This window comes from Neolamprologus brichardi, chromosome 16 (genome assembly GCF_056152115.1).
Source record: "Neolamprologus brichardi isolate AB-2024 chromosome 16, ASM5615211v1, whole genome shotgun sequence".
NCBI lineage: Eukaryota > Metazoa > Chordata > Actinopteri > Cichliformes > Cichlidae > Neolamprologus > Neolamprologus brichardi.
In genome coordinates this window covers 33,121,554-33,142,494 of record NC_142119.1, presented here as the reverse complement: position 1 = coordinate 33,142,494, position 20,941 = coordinate 33,121,554, and the positions used below count along the sequence as shown (strand labels likewise).

General features: G+C 42.4%; 1 protein-coding gene across 4 annotated transcripts in view; it reads right to left on the bottom strand.

Annotated features, from left to right (window-relative positions):
• Nucleotides 1–20,941, bottom strand: part of sema5ba (sema domain, seven thrombospondin repeats (type 1 and type 1-like), transmembrane domain (TM) and short cytoplasmic domain, (semaphorin) 5Ba) — a 222,775-nt gene that overhangs the window by 40,081 nt on the left and 161,753 nt on the right. For all 4 annotated transcript variants that reach the window (XR_015716616.1, XM_087830194.1, XM_087830197.1 and 1 more), the window contains 3 exons: nucleotides 14,316–14,451; nucleotides 11,925–12,132; nucleotides 11,638–11,845 (listed from right to left, as the gene is read on the bottom strand). Coding sequence is in view for 3 of the 4 variants with exons in the window: in XM_087830194.1 (XP_087686320.1) it covers nucleotides 11,638–11,845; nucleotides 11,925–12,132; nucleotides 14,316–14,451 (552 nt within the window). In the remaining variant the exon portion in view is untranslated. The remainder of the gene's footprint in view (nucleotides 1–11,637; nucleotides 11,846–11,924; nucleotides 12,133–14,315; nucleotides 14,452–20,941) is intronic.

The following is a 20,941-nucleotide window of genomic DNA, read 5'->3' as shown; positions in this document are numbered from 1 at the left end:
TTAATAGGATGGCTAAAACTCTTGTGTCCCATCCTTTCCTTCCACCACATCCCAGTTTTAATACTAGTCAAGGGAGAAAAAGACAGTGTGCCAGACCATTTAGCTCCCTCTCTGACCTTTTCTACAGCTGCATAACACACCAGCCAAAAGCTCGCAGTGCTATTCTGCATTGACGGCTCACTATTTTTTAAAAACAGCATCACTGTAAAAGTTAATTAGAGGCAGTGTGGATGGAGCGAGGGCTGCATGATGGGAGCAGAAAAGCTAATTCCTCAAGCAGGTGCAAAGGAATGTCAGCCAGAACAGGAGGCTGATCCTGCAGATACGGAGAAGTGTGAGGCCTCTGAAAATGCCACAAAGTGTGTGCGTATCTTAATTTGTGTAAGTGTGCACATAAGCAAGCGTGCTTACTCGTGAGCACTTCATCATCGTGTCTTTGTGCTGTATGTGTGAGTGAATCGTTTGAGAAGTCTGCAGGGTACCGGCTGATATTTAATTCAGCAGCACGCATGCCCAGTGGCACACTATATCAAAACAGAGAAGCTATGGAACACGGCCTGTTAAATTTTAAACATACCGAGCAGCAAAACTCAGCAGCGCATATAACAATAAGTCCGGACGACTGGCATCAGAAGATAAATCTCCTGCATTCTGTCGGGGTGTAATTGGCATTTTAAATCGTTTGTGAATGCAGTAAAAACCAGTGTCTCCTTTTATTATTGGACCTTTAACCACCAGACGTAAAAACAATAGTGCACCTCGCCTTTAATAGCAGGCTGTCAGAGTATAATTGCAAATATGATCACCAGAACTGATAAATTATGGATTGCATTCAGCCATTATTAGATGTCACGCTGACACTCGGAGAAAACGTTAGCAAAGGCTGTCTGGAGGGCCTGACTCATTTAGACATATGTTGGCATACGGCAGCCTCTCCGTCTCTCCATATGAGCTATGCCATTTTCTTTTTTAAACATCCACTCTTAGGAGACCACTGCTGTCAAGGCACTCTTCATCCCCTCTCCAGGGGGAGCGAGCCTGTCCCCAGGGTTTCTTACCCCCGCCTGCTGTGCTGGGCTGAGCTGGCTATTTAAGAAGTCTGCTCATGATGAATCGGAAACAGAGAGAACTCCTGCTAGCACTCAGCGCTAATACATCCAATTAGGCCCAGTTGGAGCCAGGCTGAAGACTGATGGTGCCGTGTCCAAAAAAACTCAAGAAAACAAAAGTGAGATGGCTGTCTGCCAAGAAAAGAAAAACCTCGCTGCCCTCTATGTACATTTTTTTGGCCCCGGTGGATAAAAAGTAGCTGCATCATCACAGAGAAACAATGGGGCGGCAGAGACAGGCTACACGACAAGGAGAGATCCAGGATAAGAAATGATATTAAAACGGCTGAAAGAGTGGAGAGGAGAAGATATGAGACACAAAGACGACACAATATGAATATGGACAAAAATAACCAAGAGGCGAAAGCTCTTGTTTGTTTGACAACATTTTATCAACCCCGTCAGCCTTTTTGATGGAGTTTTAAATCTATAATCCAGCCCATCTATACTGGCCTATCCAATCCAATTTTATACTTGGCAGGTCAAACATCCATCACAATGCAGACAGGCAACCTCTACCTAGGACTCTTGGAGCTGTTCTTAAAATGTTCTTTGGACACAGAGAAGAAAACCTTGATAGAGGATGCGCGTACACAATCCAGGAACCAAAGCTTCCATTACAGAATGTTCTAACCCAGCACTCCCCAACCTTTTTTGTGCTACGGACCAGTTTAATGTCAGATGATATTTTCACTGACCGCCCTTTAAGGTGTTGCAGATAAATACAAGAGAATAAAATGACACGGCCGAGACAAAAACTGTGGTATTTTATAAATATAATAATAAACGCAAATTCAGTGTAATTGTGTAACTTTATCAGCAGCGTCCTCCTGAAATGTGCCAACGACACTGAGAGTAACATCCTCCTCTTTGCCCCTTAATGCTCTCTGGTCGCTATGGTAACGCGTAAATATTTCTTTCAAAATAAGACACACAACTACAACACAGGAAAAGACCCGGGGAAACCAAGCTAACGATAAAAACCCTGAAAACCATCAATTTCACACTGAGCCTCAACTCTCACGGCCTGGTACCAAACGTCTCATGGACCAGTACCAGTCCCAGGCAGTTCCCACTGTCACACTCATGTGTGCATCAGCAGTCCCAGTCGGTGCTGGTTTATTCCTTTACTTTGCTGACTGTTACTCACTGGTGATGTAACATGACACGCGAGGTCACAAGTCAAGCAAGAACAAACAACCAAAATAAAGAAACAGAGGAAGAAGCTACCGAGTGACCAGAGAACATGCAATGCCAATGAAATTAAGTGGCTTGTAGCAATGACACGAAAAAAAACAAACACTGCCAGCAAACTAAAGTACCGTAATTGTCGGGCTATAAGCCGCTACTTTTTGCACAAGCTTTGAACCCTGCGGCTTTTAGTCAGGTGCGGCTTTTCTATGGATTGTCCATGATTTTTGTGATATCGTAAGAGGATTTGTTTTGTTTGTTCCGCTGTTGTACGGCACTACGTTGCCTGGCGGAAGGATCGGGGTTCAAGAGTGGTATGTTGGTCACATGTCCGTCCGCCAGGCAACGTAGTGCCGTACGAAGTAGCGCGAAAAACAAACTTCAAAGTAGCGCTACGCGTTCAGCGGGAGGCGTGGATGACGAGCGGCGATAAATTTGCGAAAAGCAAGTTAGGCTCAACTCCACCGGTGGATTCTGAAATCTGTTTTTCTGGTGTGCTGTAGGTTATTGTTATGTACTACATTTGTTACTCATTTATGAAGCACAGTACATGTAATTACTGCTACTTGTACATATACCTAAAAAGTTATGCAAATATGTACCCATAACTTGTTTTTCAAAATATTAATAAAAGGGGTGTGTCTCCAAACAGCCATCTCTTTCCTGACATATTCATATTGTGCATATTCTCTTACATATGATAAGTCAACATTGAAACACCTGCGGCTTTTAGTCAGGTGCAGCTAATGTAAGTACAAAACAGGATTTTTCCCTGATTTTAGCTTGTGCAGCTAATATTTGGGTGCGCTTTGTAGTCCGGGAAATACGGTAGGCAAATAACAACTAATCTCAAATTTGAGGCAAGTTAATAAAGGTACTAGGAAATACACAAGAACGTTATCTATGAGCAGAGCTTTGAGTAAAAGCGCTGACATTCACAGGGACCAACTCTCAGCAAGAATGTGATGGGAGATGAGCAAATACCACTTTAACTGACATCATACATACAGTACACGTGTCTTTGATGATGATGATGATGCCTGGCAACAAGAGTGACAGTCTCCAACATGTAGGAGACTCCATAATGAAACCATCACTCAGTAAAATGACAGCAAACTCGGAACTGCACATGCTCGGGTTCCCAGCGCATCTGATGTAGATCAAATGAACGAGACAAGCGAACAACATACACCTACACAGAGTTTACTGCATTCGTTAGAGAGAAATTTAGGGATTTTGCAACATTTGCGGCAGAAATTAGAAAGACCCTTTTCTGAATTAAGAATAAGAATTGATTAGCCCCACTTTGATATAGCCTAAATTGTTTATAAAGTGGACTTCTCTGCATTGAATCATATCTGTTATTAACCTCTGTCTCTCTTCCACAGCATGTCTTTTATCCTGTCTTCCTTCTCTCACCCCAACCAATCACAGCAGATGGCCCCGCCCCTCCCTGAGCCTGGTTCTGCTGGAGGTTTCTTCCTGTTAAAAGGGAGTTTTTCCTTCCCACTGTCGCCAAAGTGCTTGCTCATAGGGGGTCATATGATTGTTGGGTTTTTCTCTGTATCTATGAAGCGCCTTGAGGCGACTTTTGTTGTGATTTGGCGCTATATAAATAAAATTGAATTGAATTGAATTAATTAATGTCCTTTAATTTATAATAACTACAAGTCATCGGTGGGGCTGGGGTGGGGGGCTTAAAAACATGCTGGAGGTTAAGACATTGTGTCAGCCTAAATCAAGGCTGGAAGAAAGTGGATGTTGAGAAAGCAATCTAGACAGAAACTGACAGAGCGAGAATGAAGCAGAGAGAGAGAGAAAAAAATGATTACACTGAAGTGTAAGTGAAGCCAGAACAAAAGCTGTAATAAAGGAACAGCGTTCTGGAGCAGTAATAAATATATCCACTGTGTGAACACCTTCTCCCTCCATCTGCCTGAGTCCTTGGCTGGTGAAGTGTTCCTCTGACAGGTCATACAGGCTTAGCGGCAGTGAGCTCTAGAGGCCTGCTGACAGACTGGCAGTCGCAGCCGACGGTAAATTGAGTTTGCTCGGTGACCGGGCTGTAAGCTCCCCCAACACTGACACAGACAGGAAGTCTACAGCTCCAGTAGAACGACAGTGGCTCGACGACGCATTGGTTTTAACAAGCAGCCACACACACAGGCGCAATCGGAGATGCTAATGGTCAGTGGTTTTCCTCAATTGCCACTTAGTGGTTTCCCGTCCTTGTTTTACACTCCTGCTGCAGGCAGGCTTCGCGTCCTTCCCCCACGAACGCTGCTGTGTCACTATTAATAACACAAACATAACCACAAAATCTTAAACAGCAAATTGAGCCTGAGCCCTTCAGGCAGATACAACTGTACCTCTTGTAATAAAACGTAATGTAAGCACACGTGTGAGCAAGAATGCAGCTGCTACAGAACAGCCGGATTTGTTCCGTTTCATCCTCCTCGACATTATCCTCATCATTTATTTAGCATTTCCTCCTTCTCATAGTTATTTTTGTTTCAGAAGTCTTACGTTCTCCTTTTCTCGTGCTCTGCCCTCGTTCTCCTCAACACCAGCTGTGAAAGCAGTCAAAGAAAAAAAATAATAAAATCATCTAACTTGAAACCCCCGTGTACAACCACTTCTCCCTGTCTGACACCTCCAGTTTTGACAAATGAGTTAACCAGTCCAGTAAAGGAAAAGTGCATTTACTTTTAAGTTGGCTACTGTGAAACTTGTAGTTTCATCTAATTGGCAGTGTGGACTAACTTGCTTTATTCAGTGTAAGCAGCGAGAGGCGGGGGGGAAAAAGACCTGATGGATACAACGCTGTAGCTAAGCCTGCACGCTGCTGCGGCCAAAATAAATCACTCCACTAACAGAGTGAGATAGGGAGATAGAGGGCTGTGTGGAGGACAGAGTGGTACTGTTAGCCAGAGGTACCAATTGGCCAGGTCAAATATAATTACCACAAATAGAAGGACAAACACACACGGGCATGCAGACACACACACGAAAAACGGCAAGACAAGCTGTAACGTTTATCTGCAAACCATCACTAAAAGGATACAAATCAACAGCGCTTGAAAAGGTTTAGCAGCATAAAAAGCACTCGACTTAAAGACGACGATGCAAACGTTGTTCTGCTCTCAGGGTTTTCAGCCTCGACGTCGTCGCTAATGTGGATCAATGGCAATGAAAAACTGAACAGTAAAGGCACTTTATGTAATTGAGATTCTGAATGGCAACAGTTCAAATCAACTCAGTGTTAGCTTGTTGCTGCTGTGAGGTTTATTGTCTTTGAATATATGTTATTATGCATGCTTTGATCTTTAAAAGTAAGTATGTAGAACCGCCTGAACCATCTTCAGTTTAACTTGTGTCTCTTTAAGGACCTTTCTGGATAAAACAGGGCCTTGCTTTACTGACCCAAAGAAAATGAGGCTTTGGTTATGGACTATAGGTGCAGCCCGCTAACGGCTAAAGGCTAATGAGCCATGGCAACCGTGGTTCAAGGGGTTGGGAAGCACATTTGTAACCGGAAGGTCGCCGGTTCAATCCCTGGGCTCTCTGACATGGCTGTTGTGTCCATGGGCAAGACACTTTACCCTACTGGTGTTGGCCAGAGGGGCCGATGGCAACCTCGCTTTTGTCGGTCTGCCCCAGGACAAGCTGTGGCTACAACTGTAGCTTGCTTCCACCAATGTGAGAGTGAGTGAATAGTGGCATTGTAAAGCGCTTTGGGTGCCTTGAAAAGCGTTATATAAATCCAATCCATTATTATTAATAAAACCTCTGTTTTCACCCAGTGTACCCAGGACAAGCGGAGACACCTGCAGTCAGCAGGTGCTGATGGAACATATTGCTTTAATGCAAAATAATTACCTTCTCTAAAAAATTTAATTTAATTGCATATTCTATGATATATTCAGCACCGTTTGTCTTTCTTTCAGAAAGATTGCTCAAAAAACTCCCACCTGAATTTCATGAAGCTTATGGAGTCATCTGGTATAAGCTGAGGAGATGCCATTAAAATGGGCTTAGAGCCAAAGCTAACAAACATTAGCCTCACTAGCGGTGTAATGTACTAACACAGAGGATTCCTGTTTTGATGATTTGCATTAATAAATAAATAAAACTAATCCACTACATGTTTACTTCCCCAGATGCCACGAGTACATGAGAACTACTGTACTCACTCTTGTAGCCAACAATGACAACATTGCTTGTGGCACATAAATATAGAGGGGCACCTCCACCTTCCTGTATCAAACTAGCTGCTAGGTCGGCATTAAGTGTTAAAGTGTGATGTAGATAAATCAGTGAGTACTTTAAGTGAGGCATTTTATTCAGTTTAGCAGCAGAATGACTTCCCCCTTGGTGTGAAATTACATATGTTTTATGAGACTGAAGAATGAGTGACTTCTCATTTCGTTTCTCCCACAAAACGCTACGTCCAGATGAACAGAATCAACTTTTGGAGATACATATGTTTTACATTCCCAAAATACTAGGGTGAAAACTCTATCCATCCACTTTCTTCTGGTTATCCAACAAATGGTCACATGGGGTTGGAGCCTATCCCGATTGATATGGGGCGAGAGGTCACAGTGCTAACACGATCACCAATTAAGCTAACCCCACTAACCGCATGTCCTTGGACTGCGAGATCAGGATTATGTGGAGAGGACTCCTACAAACACAGAAAAAGAAGATGCAAACTCTACACAGGAAGCCCAGGACCTTCTTGCCATGAGGCAACAGGGCTAACCGCTGTACCACTGTACTCAAAAACCACTTTAAGGTTAATTTTACATGTGGGTAGTGATGGAGAGTTTCTCAAACTCTGTTCAAATTCTGTGTCCAGAATTCTGCGTCACTCTATAGAGGCACTCCAAACACACTGGAGGACACACAGACATCCCTACAGACCTTTGCATTCCCCCTCTGATAGCAAACTTTGCATCACTTAGAGCCCGTGGGACCCACGTGGCTACAGAAATGATAAAACTAACCTTAAATGAAGGATCTCGGCATCACAGCTATTCAGTCTGTCCATTAAACAGTTACCTGGTTTCTAACAAAGCTGATAATAATAATTATCATGTCACACCTGCTTCAGTGTTTGTTTATGTGTTATAATAGTGTGCCTGCTAATGGGCCGCTGTTCGCTGATATAACCATATCAGATTATTCAGTTGTTACCGGGGTGTGAATGAATATATGGCTGCATGGGAATAGGAGGGAAATTCACTCCACTCATTCAGACAACAGTACAATGATTGGGCGCTAACTCAGAGGAGGAAAGAGCAAAAGGGCAGGTGGACCTTTTTCACGCAGTGCTAACAGTGTGTACCCAGAGAGATACTCAGGAAGACATAGTGAAAGAACAAACAGGCCTGACCTCTGATTCAGTCCGTTTTGTACACAACTGTGGACAATTAAAGAGGTAGTACACACTGAAATGTGTGTTTTTTAAAATTTATGTCTGTTCTGTTATCACTAAAAGTTGTAAAATGTTGTATCACTAAAATATTATTCTCAGTCAGTTGTTATTTATTATGTGTTTACAGCGCCCTCTGTGGTTACTCCAAGTAATGCGCTTTAGAAACGGCTTTATTTTGAAACAACTTTATTGAACAGGAAGTCGGCGCAAGAAAGGCAAAAAGAAGAGAAACATATCGGCACACAGTTTATGGTGTCCTGTTGGAAAAAATACTGTTCTCATCTTCGGTTTATGGTTGTATCGCCGGTATGTACTTAAAGTATAAATTGCAACTTTGTTTTTTTTGTACAATATGTTGCCCGCTAATGCAGTATTTGGCTGTAAAGCTAGTCCTTTTGTTAAGCTAGCTACCCGCGATTTTGGAGGTCGTCTGGGATAGCATCAGTAGTAGTTTAAAAAAGTTTACATAATTAGACATATGCTATGTAGTAGCATTGTGGTATATAAATGTATATTATGCTGCACATATGTATGTTTTTAGTTTTACCCTTTTGAATGTCAGTAAACCTGTTGACAACGCTCATCGGTCTTCAGAGTGGTGATATAAGAAAGGTGTTAACGCCCCTGCATCAGACATGCACCCATAACGGCACAATGTCATTTCTTATAAGTTCTATATATGATACATGTTCTCAATTGATGATAACAGATGAGAACTTTATACACAAAGTGTGACTGTCAGCTATGTGTCAGCAACTATTTCAGCTTTGCATTTTCCATACGTTAGAGCAGCTTCCCAGCTCTGTAACCTGTCCAGTTAAGCTCTCCAGAGTATATTTGAGCGATATGATGTGCTGTGAATTTTATCTGGTTCAGCTTTAAATGCTTCAATTCAGCAACAAGCACTAGTCTTGCTGATTAAGCAGTGCCACTGGCAGTTTCACAGGCCATTCCTTTTTTTGCACAGTGTATTTACTCTGAACAATACATTTGAGAATAGGTTGACAATACGCTTGTGTAACACAACCGAAAACCTGTTTAAGCCTCCGTGTGCAGTATGAGTAAAGGAAAACAGCGTTTCTTTGGTGAACAACTTCTGATTTGAGCATGAGACTAAAAAAAGAAAGAAAATAAAAGATGTGAAAACCCAACTTTGGCTCTGGAAAGTTTAATTGGCATATCTGAGTAATCGGATCAGATCAGCACTTAATGAAAATATAAGCTGCAGGCCTATTCACATGCATGAATTCTCACTACCTGGCCATTTCTCTTTCCCCCCACAATCTCCTAACTCAATATCACACATCTGATTTTTTTCTGGTCACTTAAGTCCAATTAAATGAGCTCAGGTGTCACCCACACCGACAGGTTCAAAACTGTTGTATTCTCCAGCTCGTTTTGCCTTTGGCTGCAGAGCAATGTGAAAGATAGTACGTATGAAGTGCAGGGGTGAGCAGAATATCACAAACTAGATTAAATGCGGCCCTCTTCCCAACCTCCCTGCCTTCCCCCTTCCTCTTATGCCCTTGGAGCCCACTCTTCTTATCGTTTCACCTTTGTGTGTCTTAAATAGGTTATTTTACTCGCCTTTTCGATCTCTTTCTTCCTGTTCCCCTTTTGTGCCTGATTCTCATCTTGCAAATCTCACCCACCCACGTCTTATTAAACACAATGGTCACCTTTTCCTGGTGTGTGTGAGCGTCTGCTCCGGTGTGTCTAGGAGTTTGGATTTTTAGTAGAAACAATGAGCTGACTCATCATGCAGCATGCATATTAGAAAGTGTCCACCACCAACCCACGCATATATCACACTGTGGAGGCTGCCACACACACATATATACACACACACACACACACACACACAGCAGGAAAAAAAGCATCGAGCTATTTGTATTCTAAAATGAAATTGACTTTGAAGGACGGAGGTGGCGATGATCAGATGCAGAAGCCTCGACAAACAGCTCCCCTCACCCACCACGGAGACTTTCACATGAATAACACTGGAGCTGGAGATGGGAGAGGAAAGCCCCCCTCCCTCTCTCTCTGAGTCTTTGTACCTCTGTCACGCAAAGGCATGCCTGTAGAAAAACCTCTCTGGCAGCGTATGAGGTCGCTTCACACATAACTTTTTATTTATCCTCTGATTCAGACACAAACAAAAGGCAGAACAGTGCTGTCTCTGTATTATGCACAACTTCCTTACTGCAAAAAAACAGAAGAAGAAGAAAAACCACAACAAATTAATTTCCTCCAGCTAGCAGATACCACCCCATTCATTCGTCTGGTTCCATAAGGACTTTAATGATTATAGGCAAGGCCTTCCAGACATTAATCCTAGCTGAGGACAGATAATTGTCTTCAATAGGGGACCAAGCAAGTTAAAATGAATCCACTGCCAAAACGCTTAAAATTAGCAATTAAATGTATACCCGATGTATAAGGCATAACAGCTTTAAGAAAAATAAGGTGTGCTATCTTTTAGCTTGTTATTTGCATTATTTTTAGAAAACAGAGCAAAAAAACATAAATGTAAAACAATGAGAAGAGGAACGCTTTTAAGGACTGAATCTGAGATGTTCCGATGCCAGAATGTTGTAATCAATTTAACAGCAACCCTTGTTGGCAGCCCCAAATGAGAGTATCTTCAAAGTATCTACTTATCAAAGGTGTAACTTGATGCTATGATAATAATTAAGAAAGCTTAGAATGTAATATGACCTTCAGCCACAGGTGGCAGCACTGAGCAGAGTAATCCTGAGCAGCAGTCCAGTGGTTGAACGAGGAAAAAATCTTTGAAGATCTGACACTAGGGGTGTCCAACTCCAGTCCTTGAGAGCTACTGTCCTGCAGCTTTTAGATGCATCCCTACTCCAACATAGCTGAACCAAATGGTTGGATTTACCTCTTCAGCAATACGTTTTGCTTTCCTTTTGCTTTCCTTTAATAGTATTTTCAACATTCTAAAGAAGTGAAAAAAATATTGAAATTGTAGAAAAAATACAACCTTACATCAAATTCGTCAAAAACATAACTCGATGACCCACCATATCTTCATAAAGAATCACTCAGATAACCATACCTGCCACTTTGAGCCTCAGATGTGAAGTCTTGTAAATGTATTTTAGTTTTCTTTGCAATCAATAAGCTTCTACTTATCAGCTACCAGTTTAACAGATGCAGACACATCTTGTGACAGACCAAAACAGAACTTGTGTGATGACTTCTTGTAATGACAACGAGTACACTACAAATTAAAAGAAAAAAACAAAACAAAATAGAAAACAACAAAAAAAAAATGGAAGTGAATGGCTCCATCTCGTCCAGGTCACAGTCCCTGATGTTTCTGCTGGGACTGGCCAGTCTGCTGGGAAGTTTGGCCATTCATTTCAGGTAGGTTGGAACAAGGATTCGTCTAAAAGCTGCAGGACGGTAGCTCTCGAGGAGTGGAGTTGGACACCCCTGATATAAACACAGTTGTCACATCAAGGCTCGTGAGATCAAAACATCAAAAAGGAGCACACAGTGTGGTATTTTATCTAAAAATGGGCTGAGTCTCTCTCTGCAGCCCATTCATAGATTAAAAAAAAAGAACTTTGTGTTTATTTTTGATGTTCTAATGAAGGAAATGCCAAACTATGTGACAAAGCAACACCTTTTTTTTACTGCTACAATGTTACAGTTACAAAAGCATGCAGAGCTGTAACGTTTTAATTCAGATTGACTTGTTTTGTGCTGCAGAGAACAGACTCAGCCAAATTCCTCTGAAGTCATCTGCAAATCGACTTCCAAAATCCCCTCACCCCACTGACGTCAGCGGCGCAAGATTCTTTACACATGCTGTCGTTTAAAACAAAGCCATCCTGGATGAGTGAGCTTTTACAAGCATGCTGTACTTACGTCTCCGTTTTGTAGGTGGAGCATCTCTCCAGCGGGATCTTCAGGACTCTGTTGTTGAGCCCAACAAAGAGTGACCTGTCACTATGCAGGATCTGCAGGCTCAGGATTGGTTCTCGAACACCTGATGGGAAGAGCTCCATCTCCTCCAGGTAACAGCCTTGCAGGTTCTTGTTGGGGGTAGCCAGTGCTTTCAGGATGGTGCCGTACTCTAAAAGAGACAGACAAAATAAAGCAAGGAACCTACCTCCTCAATCTTAAAGTTTTGGTTTTCCTCTTTCACTACTAACCTGTGCTGATGTACATAACATGGAAGAGGGTGTCCATGCCCTGAACAATGTCCACGACTAGGTTTGAGAAGCGAACGTCATCCTGCATGACCAGTGGATCAACAGACTCCGGCTGGACAACATCGTTCATGAGGTAAAGCCGCTGGGCGTCCTGCAGACTGCGCTCTGTCAAGCCCTGATTCAGACCCTTGTCATCTATAGTACCGCACTGCAAAAGAAAGGCAATGTTGCAATTTGGACAAAAGGGTATAAAGTAAGATGTGAAATGCAAAATGCATATAAGAAAATCTAAAAGGCAGGGAGAGAGGCATGGACAAAAGCAAGAAAAAACAAACAAAGAGCATGCCACACACTCTTCTTTACACCTAGCGAATCAATACGCCTCGTCTGGCGAGACAGTTTCAATTCATAAATCTATGAAGTCTGAGTAATTGCAACTTTTGAATGGAATGTTATGTGAACACGCTAACAGCGCAGCAGCTTAACGAGGCACTTGAGAAGAAAAAGTATGAAATGGCAGTGTTCTGAAAAGCTTTGTTTGTGCTGCAGAGATTAGCTGTGGATTGCAACTTCTGCTCATTCTCTGGGATTTGAAATGAGGCTGATTTGTTTGCTGATTCTATTTCTTTTGGTGAACGACAATGACGGACCGACGGGTGATTATCAATATGTGCTTTTGTGGTAATCACAGTATCTAATTGGTTAAAATCCACTTCTTGCCTTCAGCTGCTAACTTGGAGAATTGGAGGCTGCAGCCACGCTGTGCAGCACCAGCAGCGAGCTCTACACGCCAAATGCTGTGAAATCCTAGATTAAGGATCCATTTTTCCGACTAAAAACGTCCCAGTGTTACAGCCTGAAGCCAATAACTGAAGGAAAGGATGCGTATTTCTAACAACTGAAGATGACTTTCATTTTGATTTAAGATGAATTGAGTCATCTTTATGCAGCAGAGTGCAGCAAATGAGAAAATTGGCAAATGTTCTTTTAGGGTTTTCGAAGCTTTTGTCGAAATGTTGCATGAATGAAAGAAAAAGCAAGATACTGAACTTTTTTGTTTTCACAGTATTTTGCAATCACAAGATTACAAATTGGAAAAGATGGAAGGACAGCGGGGTAACTCTTTATCTTAATCAGTGCTAAGAATAGGAACTGGAAGTGCCAAAAACTGCACTTCATCAAATGGCCACTTGAGGCTTGAGCTTTAGAAATCCTTCTTTCATACAAGGTCTTTAATAATCAGGCATAATCTCATCTTAAAGACCTCATAGTACCATATCACCCCAACAGAGCACTTTGCTCTCAGATTGCAGGTTTACTTGTGGTTCCTTATGTATTTAAAAGTACTACTATCAAGATTAGGTTTAAAACTTTGCTTTTGATAAAGCATATAGTTAGGGCTGGATCAGGTGACCCTGAACCCTCCCTTAGATGTGCTGCTGAGCGATTCCCATGATGTGCGTTTCTGAGTGTTTCTTCTACACTCACCTCATTTTATTTTCATTAGTTATTATTTATCTCAGGCTCTTGTCCACAGCGTGTCTTTGTCCTGTCTCCCGCACTCCATCCCTAACCAGTCGCGGCAGATGGCCGCCCCTCCCTGAGCCTGGTTCTGTCAGAGGTTTCTTCCTGTTAAAAGGGAGTTTTTTCTTCCCACTGTTGCCAGGTGCTTGTTCATAGGGAGGCATCTGATTGTTGGGGGTGTCTCTATATTATTGTATGGTTTTACCTTACAGTAAAAGCAGTTGTTGTGATTTGGCGCTATATAACTAAAACTGAATTGAATTAAATCAATGCTAACCATGCTGGTTGAATGGTAGCTGTCTGGTGTTAGGGCTGGACCAGGTGACCCTGAATCCTCCCTTAGTTATGCTGCAATAGACGTAGGCTGCCGGGGATTCCCATGATGCATTGAGTTTTTCCTTTCCAGTCACCTTTCTCACTCACTAAGTATTAACAGACCTCTCTGCATTGAATCATATCTGTTATTAACCTCTGTCTCTCTTCCACAGCATGTCTTTATCCTGTCTTCCTTCTCTCACCCCAACCAATCACAGCAGATGGCCCTGCCCCTCCCTGAGCCTGGTTCTGCCGGAGGTTTCTTCCTGTTAAAAGGGAGTTTTTCCTTCCCACTGTCGCCAAAGTGCTGCTCATAGGGGGTCATATGATTGTTGGGTTTTTCTCTGTATCTATGAAGCGCCTTGAGGCGACTTTTGTTGTGATTTGGCGCTATATAAATAAAATTGAATTGAATTGAATTGCACTTCTGCAAACTGGTATCCGTGAACTGGAGCTCTAATTACAGTTTCCTCTTTCCCAGTTTAAAAAGGTAACTGACTGATTTAACTTTTAAACAGCGCTCTCAGTGAGGAGGCGTGTGGTTAAACTAACCTGGAAATTGTGGATGGGGTTGGGCGTGGGGAGCCAAGTGGAACGAGGATTCTCCTGGGTGCGGAAAGGCCCGTTGAAGGCCTGGGTGATGGCGCTCAAGTTGAAGGCACACACTGCAGATGCTGCAATGCTGTTGCTTTATAGAGAGAGAAACGGGGAGGAGAAGACAGGAGGAAGAGGGTGGGGGGAGGGAAAAGGAGGTAAAAATACAAATATTATTTCAACAATAATATTCATAACCGCTTAAAATGTTGGCAGCAAATGAAGGCATATCAGAAATCGACAATGTCCAGCTGTGCAATAAAGCTATTCTGCTAAGAGTTCCATCCTCTTAATGGAAGTCCTATCATTTATACCCACAATACACAGGCGCTCCATGTCTAGCTTGCTTTGGCTGCAGGCTAAGCTATGCTATCAGTGCTGAGCAGTGAATGGGGACAGTATTAAGCTGAGGATATGGGAGGCAGCTCCACAGATTATGTGCACACACACACACACAGTCGCCTCACAGGTGTAACATATGAGAGTAAACCCTGGCCAAACAAGCAAAGCCAGCAAAGGTATTATCGTGATGCTCTTTACTAATATTGTGCTGCAGGGTAATGAGTTTCTTAACAACTTGCTACTGCTGACTGCTTCCTCCTCCTTCTTATACAGTACATCCAGTAACACACAAACTTTCCACAGCACAGTGAACAGCCTGCTGCCTTGACATAGCTTTTGCTGATAAACTACCAGTTAGAAGATAGTGAGTGATACCATTAAAGGGGAAAGAGATTGGGAGAGAGTGAGAGAAAAGGCAACAGCCACAGAGTGAAAGAGACTTGCACCGAATCCACACACAAGACTTGTGTTAACATTAGCAGAGAGCCTTTAAAATTTTCAGCTGAGGTTTAGCGAACACTGTAAATAAGATGCAAGCCATTAGCGGGCCCATTGTGGACTTTTGTGAGTTGAGGAGTGAAAAATGTGGCTGTAATGACGTCTGCGTGGACACTCCATCAGCCTACAGAGAAAGGGATACTTTTAAAATGGCAGGGTTCCTGAGTTTGTTTTGGCTCCTTGTGTGAAGTATGAGTCATTGAAGACTGCTGGTTGCGGGAAAAGCTGTATCACTGGGGTTTGGTAAATGGTTATTTGTTCATTTTTCTTTTTCTTTCTTGTTCTTTTTCTGACACATGACATATTTATCCATCTCTTAGCCAGACAAGCCATATTGGAGAATTTATTTGCAATTGCTGAAGTTACAGCTACAGTAATGAGATGTGCTGCTGGGTGAAAAATGTGCTAGGACACTTTTTATAAGGTCAAATGTCTGGTCTCTTTCGACCAGGTTCAGGTTTATATGGGGCAAATATCTGTTAGGTAAGATTTGGGTGTTTTAGATACATGAGGACTAGAATGACATTATTATTTGTGGATCTTGTCAATCCTATTGTTTGTCTATTTTCACTACATCCTATCATGCTTTGGGTAATACAATAACAAAAATGCCCCCCCCCCCCCCCCCCCCCCCCCCCCCCCATAATGGCAGTGATTTAGCTGTACGTAACACCCGAGCCCAATAATTTTAATTCCATTTTGGCAAAGCTACCCTATGAGCAGTCATGCTGAATTAGTTTTCATCAGTTTCCACAGTATTCTGACCACCTGCCAAATACTGTTTTGGTCCCCCTTTTACTGCCTAGACATCCCTGACCCATCGAGACATGGACTCCACTAAACCCCTGAAGCTGTGCTGAGGTGCCTGGCACCATGTTAGCAATGGATCCCTTAAGTCAGCAGTCCCCAACTCCCGGGCCATGGACCGGTACCGGTCCGTGAGTCATTTGGTACCGGGCCGCAAGAGTTGAGGCTCGGGTGTGAAATGTATAGTTTTCAGGGTTTTTAGCGTTATTTTGTTATCGTTTTTATCGTTAACTCTGTTTTCCTGGGTCTTTTCACGTGTGTTATGAATAAATCTTCTTTTTTTCGGTACCGGTACTAGTTTTATTTTGTTGTATTTATCCACGACACCTTAAAGGCTGGTCAATGAAAATATTGTCGGGCATAAACCGGTCCGTGGCGCAAAAAAGGTTGGAGACCGCTGCCTTAAGTCTTGTAAGGTGCCGTTCCTGAAGCATTTTTTGCTTTGTGGTAGGATGCATTATCCTGCTAAAAGGGGCCGCAGCCATCAGGGAATACTATTTCATGGTCTGTTACAATGCTTAGGCAGGTGGTACGTATCAAAGTAACATCCAGATAGATTTCCAGACCAAAGGCTTTTCTGCAGAATATTGCCCAAAGTATCACCTAGCCACCACTGGCTCGCCGTAGTGCATCCTGGTGTCAGGTGTTCCCAGGTCATCAAAGAAAACATGATTCATCGGACAAGGCCACCTTCTCCCAGTGCTCCGTAGTCCAGTTCTGATGCTCACGTGACCATTATTGGTACTTTCGGCAGTGGACAGGGGTCAGGATGGGGCACTCTGACTGGTCTGATGCTATGCAGCCCCAGTGCTTATAATGGTATGCCTGATTAGTGTAATTAAGATTCATCTTTAAAGCTCCACTTTACCACTTTTTGTGGCGATCGCGACTCAAGAGTTGGCAGTTCGTCTTGTAATCGGAAGGTTGCCGGTTCGAGCCCCGGCTTGGACAGTCTCGGTCGTTGTGTCCTTGGGCAAGACACTTCACCTGTTGCCTACTGGTGGTGGTCAGAGGGCCCGGTGGCACCAGTGTCCGGCAGCCTCGCCTCTGTCAGTGCGCCCCAGGGTGGCTGTGGCTACAATGTAGCTGCCATCACCAGTGTGTGAATGTGTGTGTGAATGGGTGGATGACTGGATGTAGTGTAAAGCACTTTGGGGTCCATAGGGACTAAGTAAAGCCCTATACAAGTACAGGCCATTCTTATTCTTCTTCAACTTCAAACTAGAGACTCAAAGTAATCAGTTTTTTGTATATGACTAGAAAGACAAAATGTCACAATCTGTTGCAACCATTGTTTTTGTTTTTTTATTAAGTTACCATTCTTACCTCAGAGTTGTTTCTAAGGTCTCCTGGGAGAGTGCTGGTTTCTTCTGCTGATTTTTGTGTTGAATACTACTTTCTCAGTGGTCCAGTTCGGGGCAGTGAAATAACTAATGCGTTCTGTCATTACCGCAGGGAAGCAAAGTGCTGTGCAGCTCCAAATGAGTTCTGACTAAACATCGGGGGAAGCCAAACAGGTGGTTCATTGACCGACTCAAAGGCCATTGAGGAAAACAGCCTGCACACTTCAGTAAAGGACTTTTTCTGGTGGTTTTTTTCCTTTTTTCTTTTCCAATGGCTCTGGTGGAGAAAAGAGTGGCAGGGAGGCAGAGAGAAAATGTGTAAAGCAGAGTGAGCCGCTGTGGTGAGCCAGCAGTAACCAAACCCCAACTGGAGGAAACCACAGGCAAATGCGCTGCAATCACTGAGGGATGTAGCCACAACAGTTTGCACATTCACACAGGCCCAACTACACAGTTTGACATAATAGAAAGTTAAACTGTGGCTCCGTGGTCGTACCGTAGATACAGCTCGCATTAAAGCTGCATTCAGTCACAGAAAGCCTGACATCGTCCAGGTTATTTGAGAGGTCTGCTTTGACAGCGCGTCGCGGCACGTAATGCCAAGAGAGCAGAGCAAAAGGGTGCAGTGAAAGGACTGCAGCCTATTGCACTAATGGATGCAACCCATATGTTTTGAGCCTGCTTAAAAGCCCGGGAAAGTGATTGAAAAGCTGTTTGACATCTGCTATGCTGTTTGCCGCCGCTGCTTTGCCACTCTCCGAGGCCCGGCACCACGATGATTACTGTTAATATGAGTGAAGTTACTTCTTCAAGCGATTCATCTCATTCCAGCAGCCTCATCCTGTCACTGGTTGTCGCTTTAATTCCCTGTCTTATTTTACAGAATGTATCCATGTCCATCACTCTCTGTCCGATTTCTTTACTCCAGTTTGAACCAATTTAATTTAATGCTACACACGATATGTGTTTCTCTGGATTTTTCATTGTATGGGGGTTTTTTTTCCAACAATATCTTTATTATTTTTTACATTTTAATGACTTGCAAACAGTCCAACATTCTAAACACTACATGAACATACACTCCTCTCAGACAGCAAGAAGAAAACAAAAAAGTCGTCAGATTTATCACTCCGTTAAAGGCCTAAATTTGTCATTATCCCAAATCAAATGTCATTGCCCTCAGTCCTCGTCCTCCTCAGATAATACAAATCCCTCTACAAAATTCACAAATGGTCTCCACACCTTCTCAAAAACATCCATTGCTAACATTCCTTTTCAGTATAGATGTTATCCGCTCCAATGGCAAAGCCACCATCATTTGTTTTATCCACTGTGTGATACTCGGTTCCCTTGTTTTTTTCCATTTTAGTGCAATTAATCTTTTTGCTTGTAACAAACCCATATCAATAAACATTCTGTCACTTTTTGTGTACCTCATGTTTTCTGGGTACAATCCCAGAATAAGGAAACCAGGATCCAAACAACCTCTTTGGATAATATTTGTTTCATAGTTTGTGTTACTGCAACCCAAAAGGAGCCAATCTTCCTGCAATCCCAAATACAATGCCAAAAGTTACCTTCATCTTCATTACATTTATTACAAGTGTCTGGAATATTAGAGTTGTACTTATTTAATTTTTCCGGAGTAATATATATTTGCATTAACCATTTGTATTGCAACAACCTTAGTCTAGAATTAATAGTTTGTTTATGAGCTTTTGCACAAACCAATGCCCATTGTTCCCATTGTATGGTTCTTACTGTGCTCCCCTGCAGGTGTGTGGCTTTTTGCAGAGCATCAGAAAAGGAAGGAGTTTGACAGAGAAGGCAGAATAAGAAAGATCAGGGTGACGAGGCTCTGCCTGCGACTCTTACTCTCTCTTTCTCTGTTAGATATGCATTACCTCCATATCCACTGATTATTGAACACTCTCCAAACCAGTATATAACATGTTTTGCAGCTACTCGGCGCTGATTTTGCAGTGCTGTATTTTTACAGTCGTACTATATATTTCTGTTTTTATTAACCTTCTCAAGGCAGGCGTTGTCGATTTGCAACAGTTAAAAGCTAACAACCTGATTACCCCACATACATATTTTATGAGCTTTTTTAGGCTCAAACTTAATTTGAGAACTCCCTGTTTTTATCTGCAGCTAAAATGAGTCATCTCTTGGTGCAGCATCAAAGCACTGCTTATTCATAAGTGCATCAGTAATGATAATGACACAACGTATCTGTATAAAACGTTTAAAAAGTCAAGTTCTTTCATTTTTTAATACTGAGTTATTGCTATTTTACATAATGACTCAATTTGCTGATGTTTTACTATCACAGAGCATTTTATTAGGTACACCTGTTAACATAAATATCTAATCGACCAGTCACGTGGTATTAACATGTTTAAGGCACGATCAACACAATCTATAAAGTTCAAATCATGCATCAGATTGTGGAAGAGAGGTGATTTAGGAGACTTTGAAGATGGTATGGTTGTTTCAGAAACTACTGATCTAAAGGGGTTTTCTTAGACAACCAAAGAGAAAATATCCAGTGTGCTGGATGTCTCAGATCCCTTTTTGATTACAGAGGTCAGAGGAGAATGGCCAGACTGCCTCAAACAGTCAGTCAAATAACAACTCATTACAACAAACACAGAAAAATACACTGAAAACTGTGTATTCATCTCCTGATGGCTGCTATCAACAGGATAACCATGTCACAAAGCTTAAATCATGTTAACATCACAAACTGTATGTGGATCTAAAGCTTGGTAAAACCACAAGATTCAGATCACAAAAAGGTGTCTTTATTCCCATCAACACACTGCAGTTAAGTTTAACTCCAGGCCCCTATACATGGTCGTGCTGCCAGAGATACTCATTATATCACCCAATGTGAATTAATGCACTGCTGAAAATAGTCCAACAACTCCTCTGTTTGCTGCAGTTTAAGCAGGCTAAAAAAACTGCAAGGCCAGCTGTTTAAGGAAATTAAAAAGGAAACTATATTAACACATTGCCAGTTGCCATGCCTTCTCAAGACTTGCTGCCAATAAGAAAGACGTAGCAAAAACGAAGGCTTTATCCTTCAAGTAAAACTGAAGCAAGTGAAAACTTAATTCTGCAGATGCCGTGGCACTTTTCCAAGATCAGCTCCAAGGTGTAAGGAAAGTAATGAACTCCTCGCTCAGCCTGGCTCCATGGCTCCCTGCAAACCACAATCAGCAAAGATCAGAACACCAGAGAGTCTGTCTGGTAAACACAAGAGGCTTATATGCATCTCACCTGATAATCTTATCTTTTTAGTTTGGAGGTGGCACAGCTGCTGCTGCACGTTCGGTTTGTTTGTGAGCTTCCTTTTTCTTACTAAACATTTTTTTTCCTGGTAGCGTCACCTGATTGGTCGAACTGTGTCCCTAGTGAGTCTGTTTTTAACTTGCTGCATTAAAAAAAAAAGATTTGACAAGCAAAATGCACGTGCAGCGCTAACACACAGCTGAATCCCCGGCTTTTTAGCTAATGCACCTAACCTCGTTTTGTGTGACGAAGGGTACAGCTCAAACCACATTAAGGCCAATGTTTCAACCTCGTCGA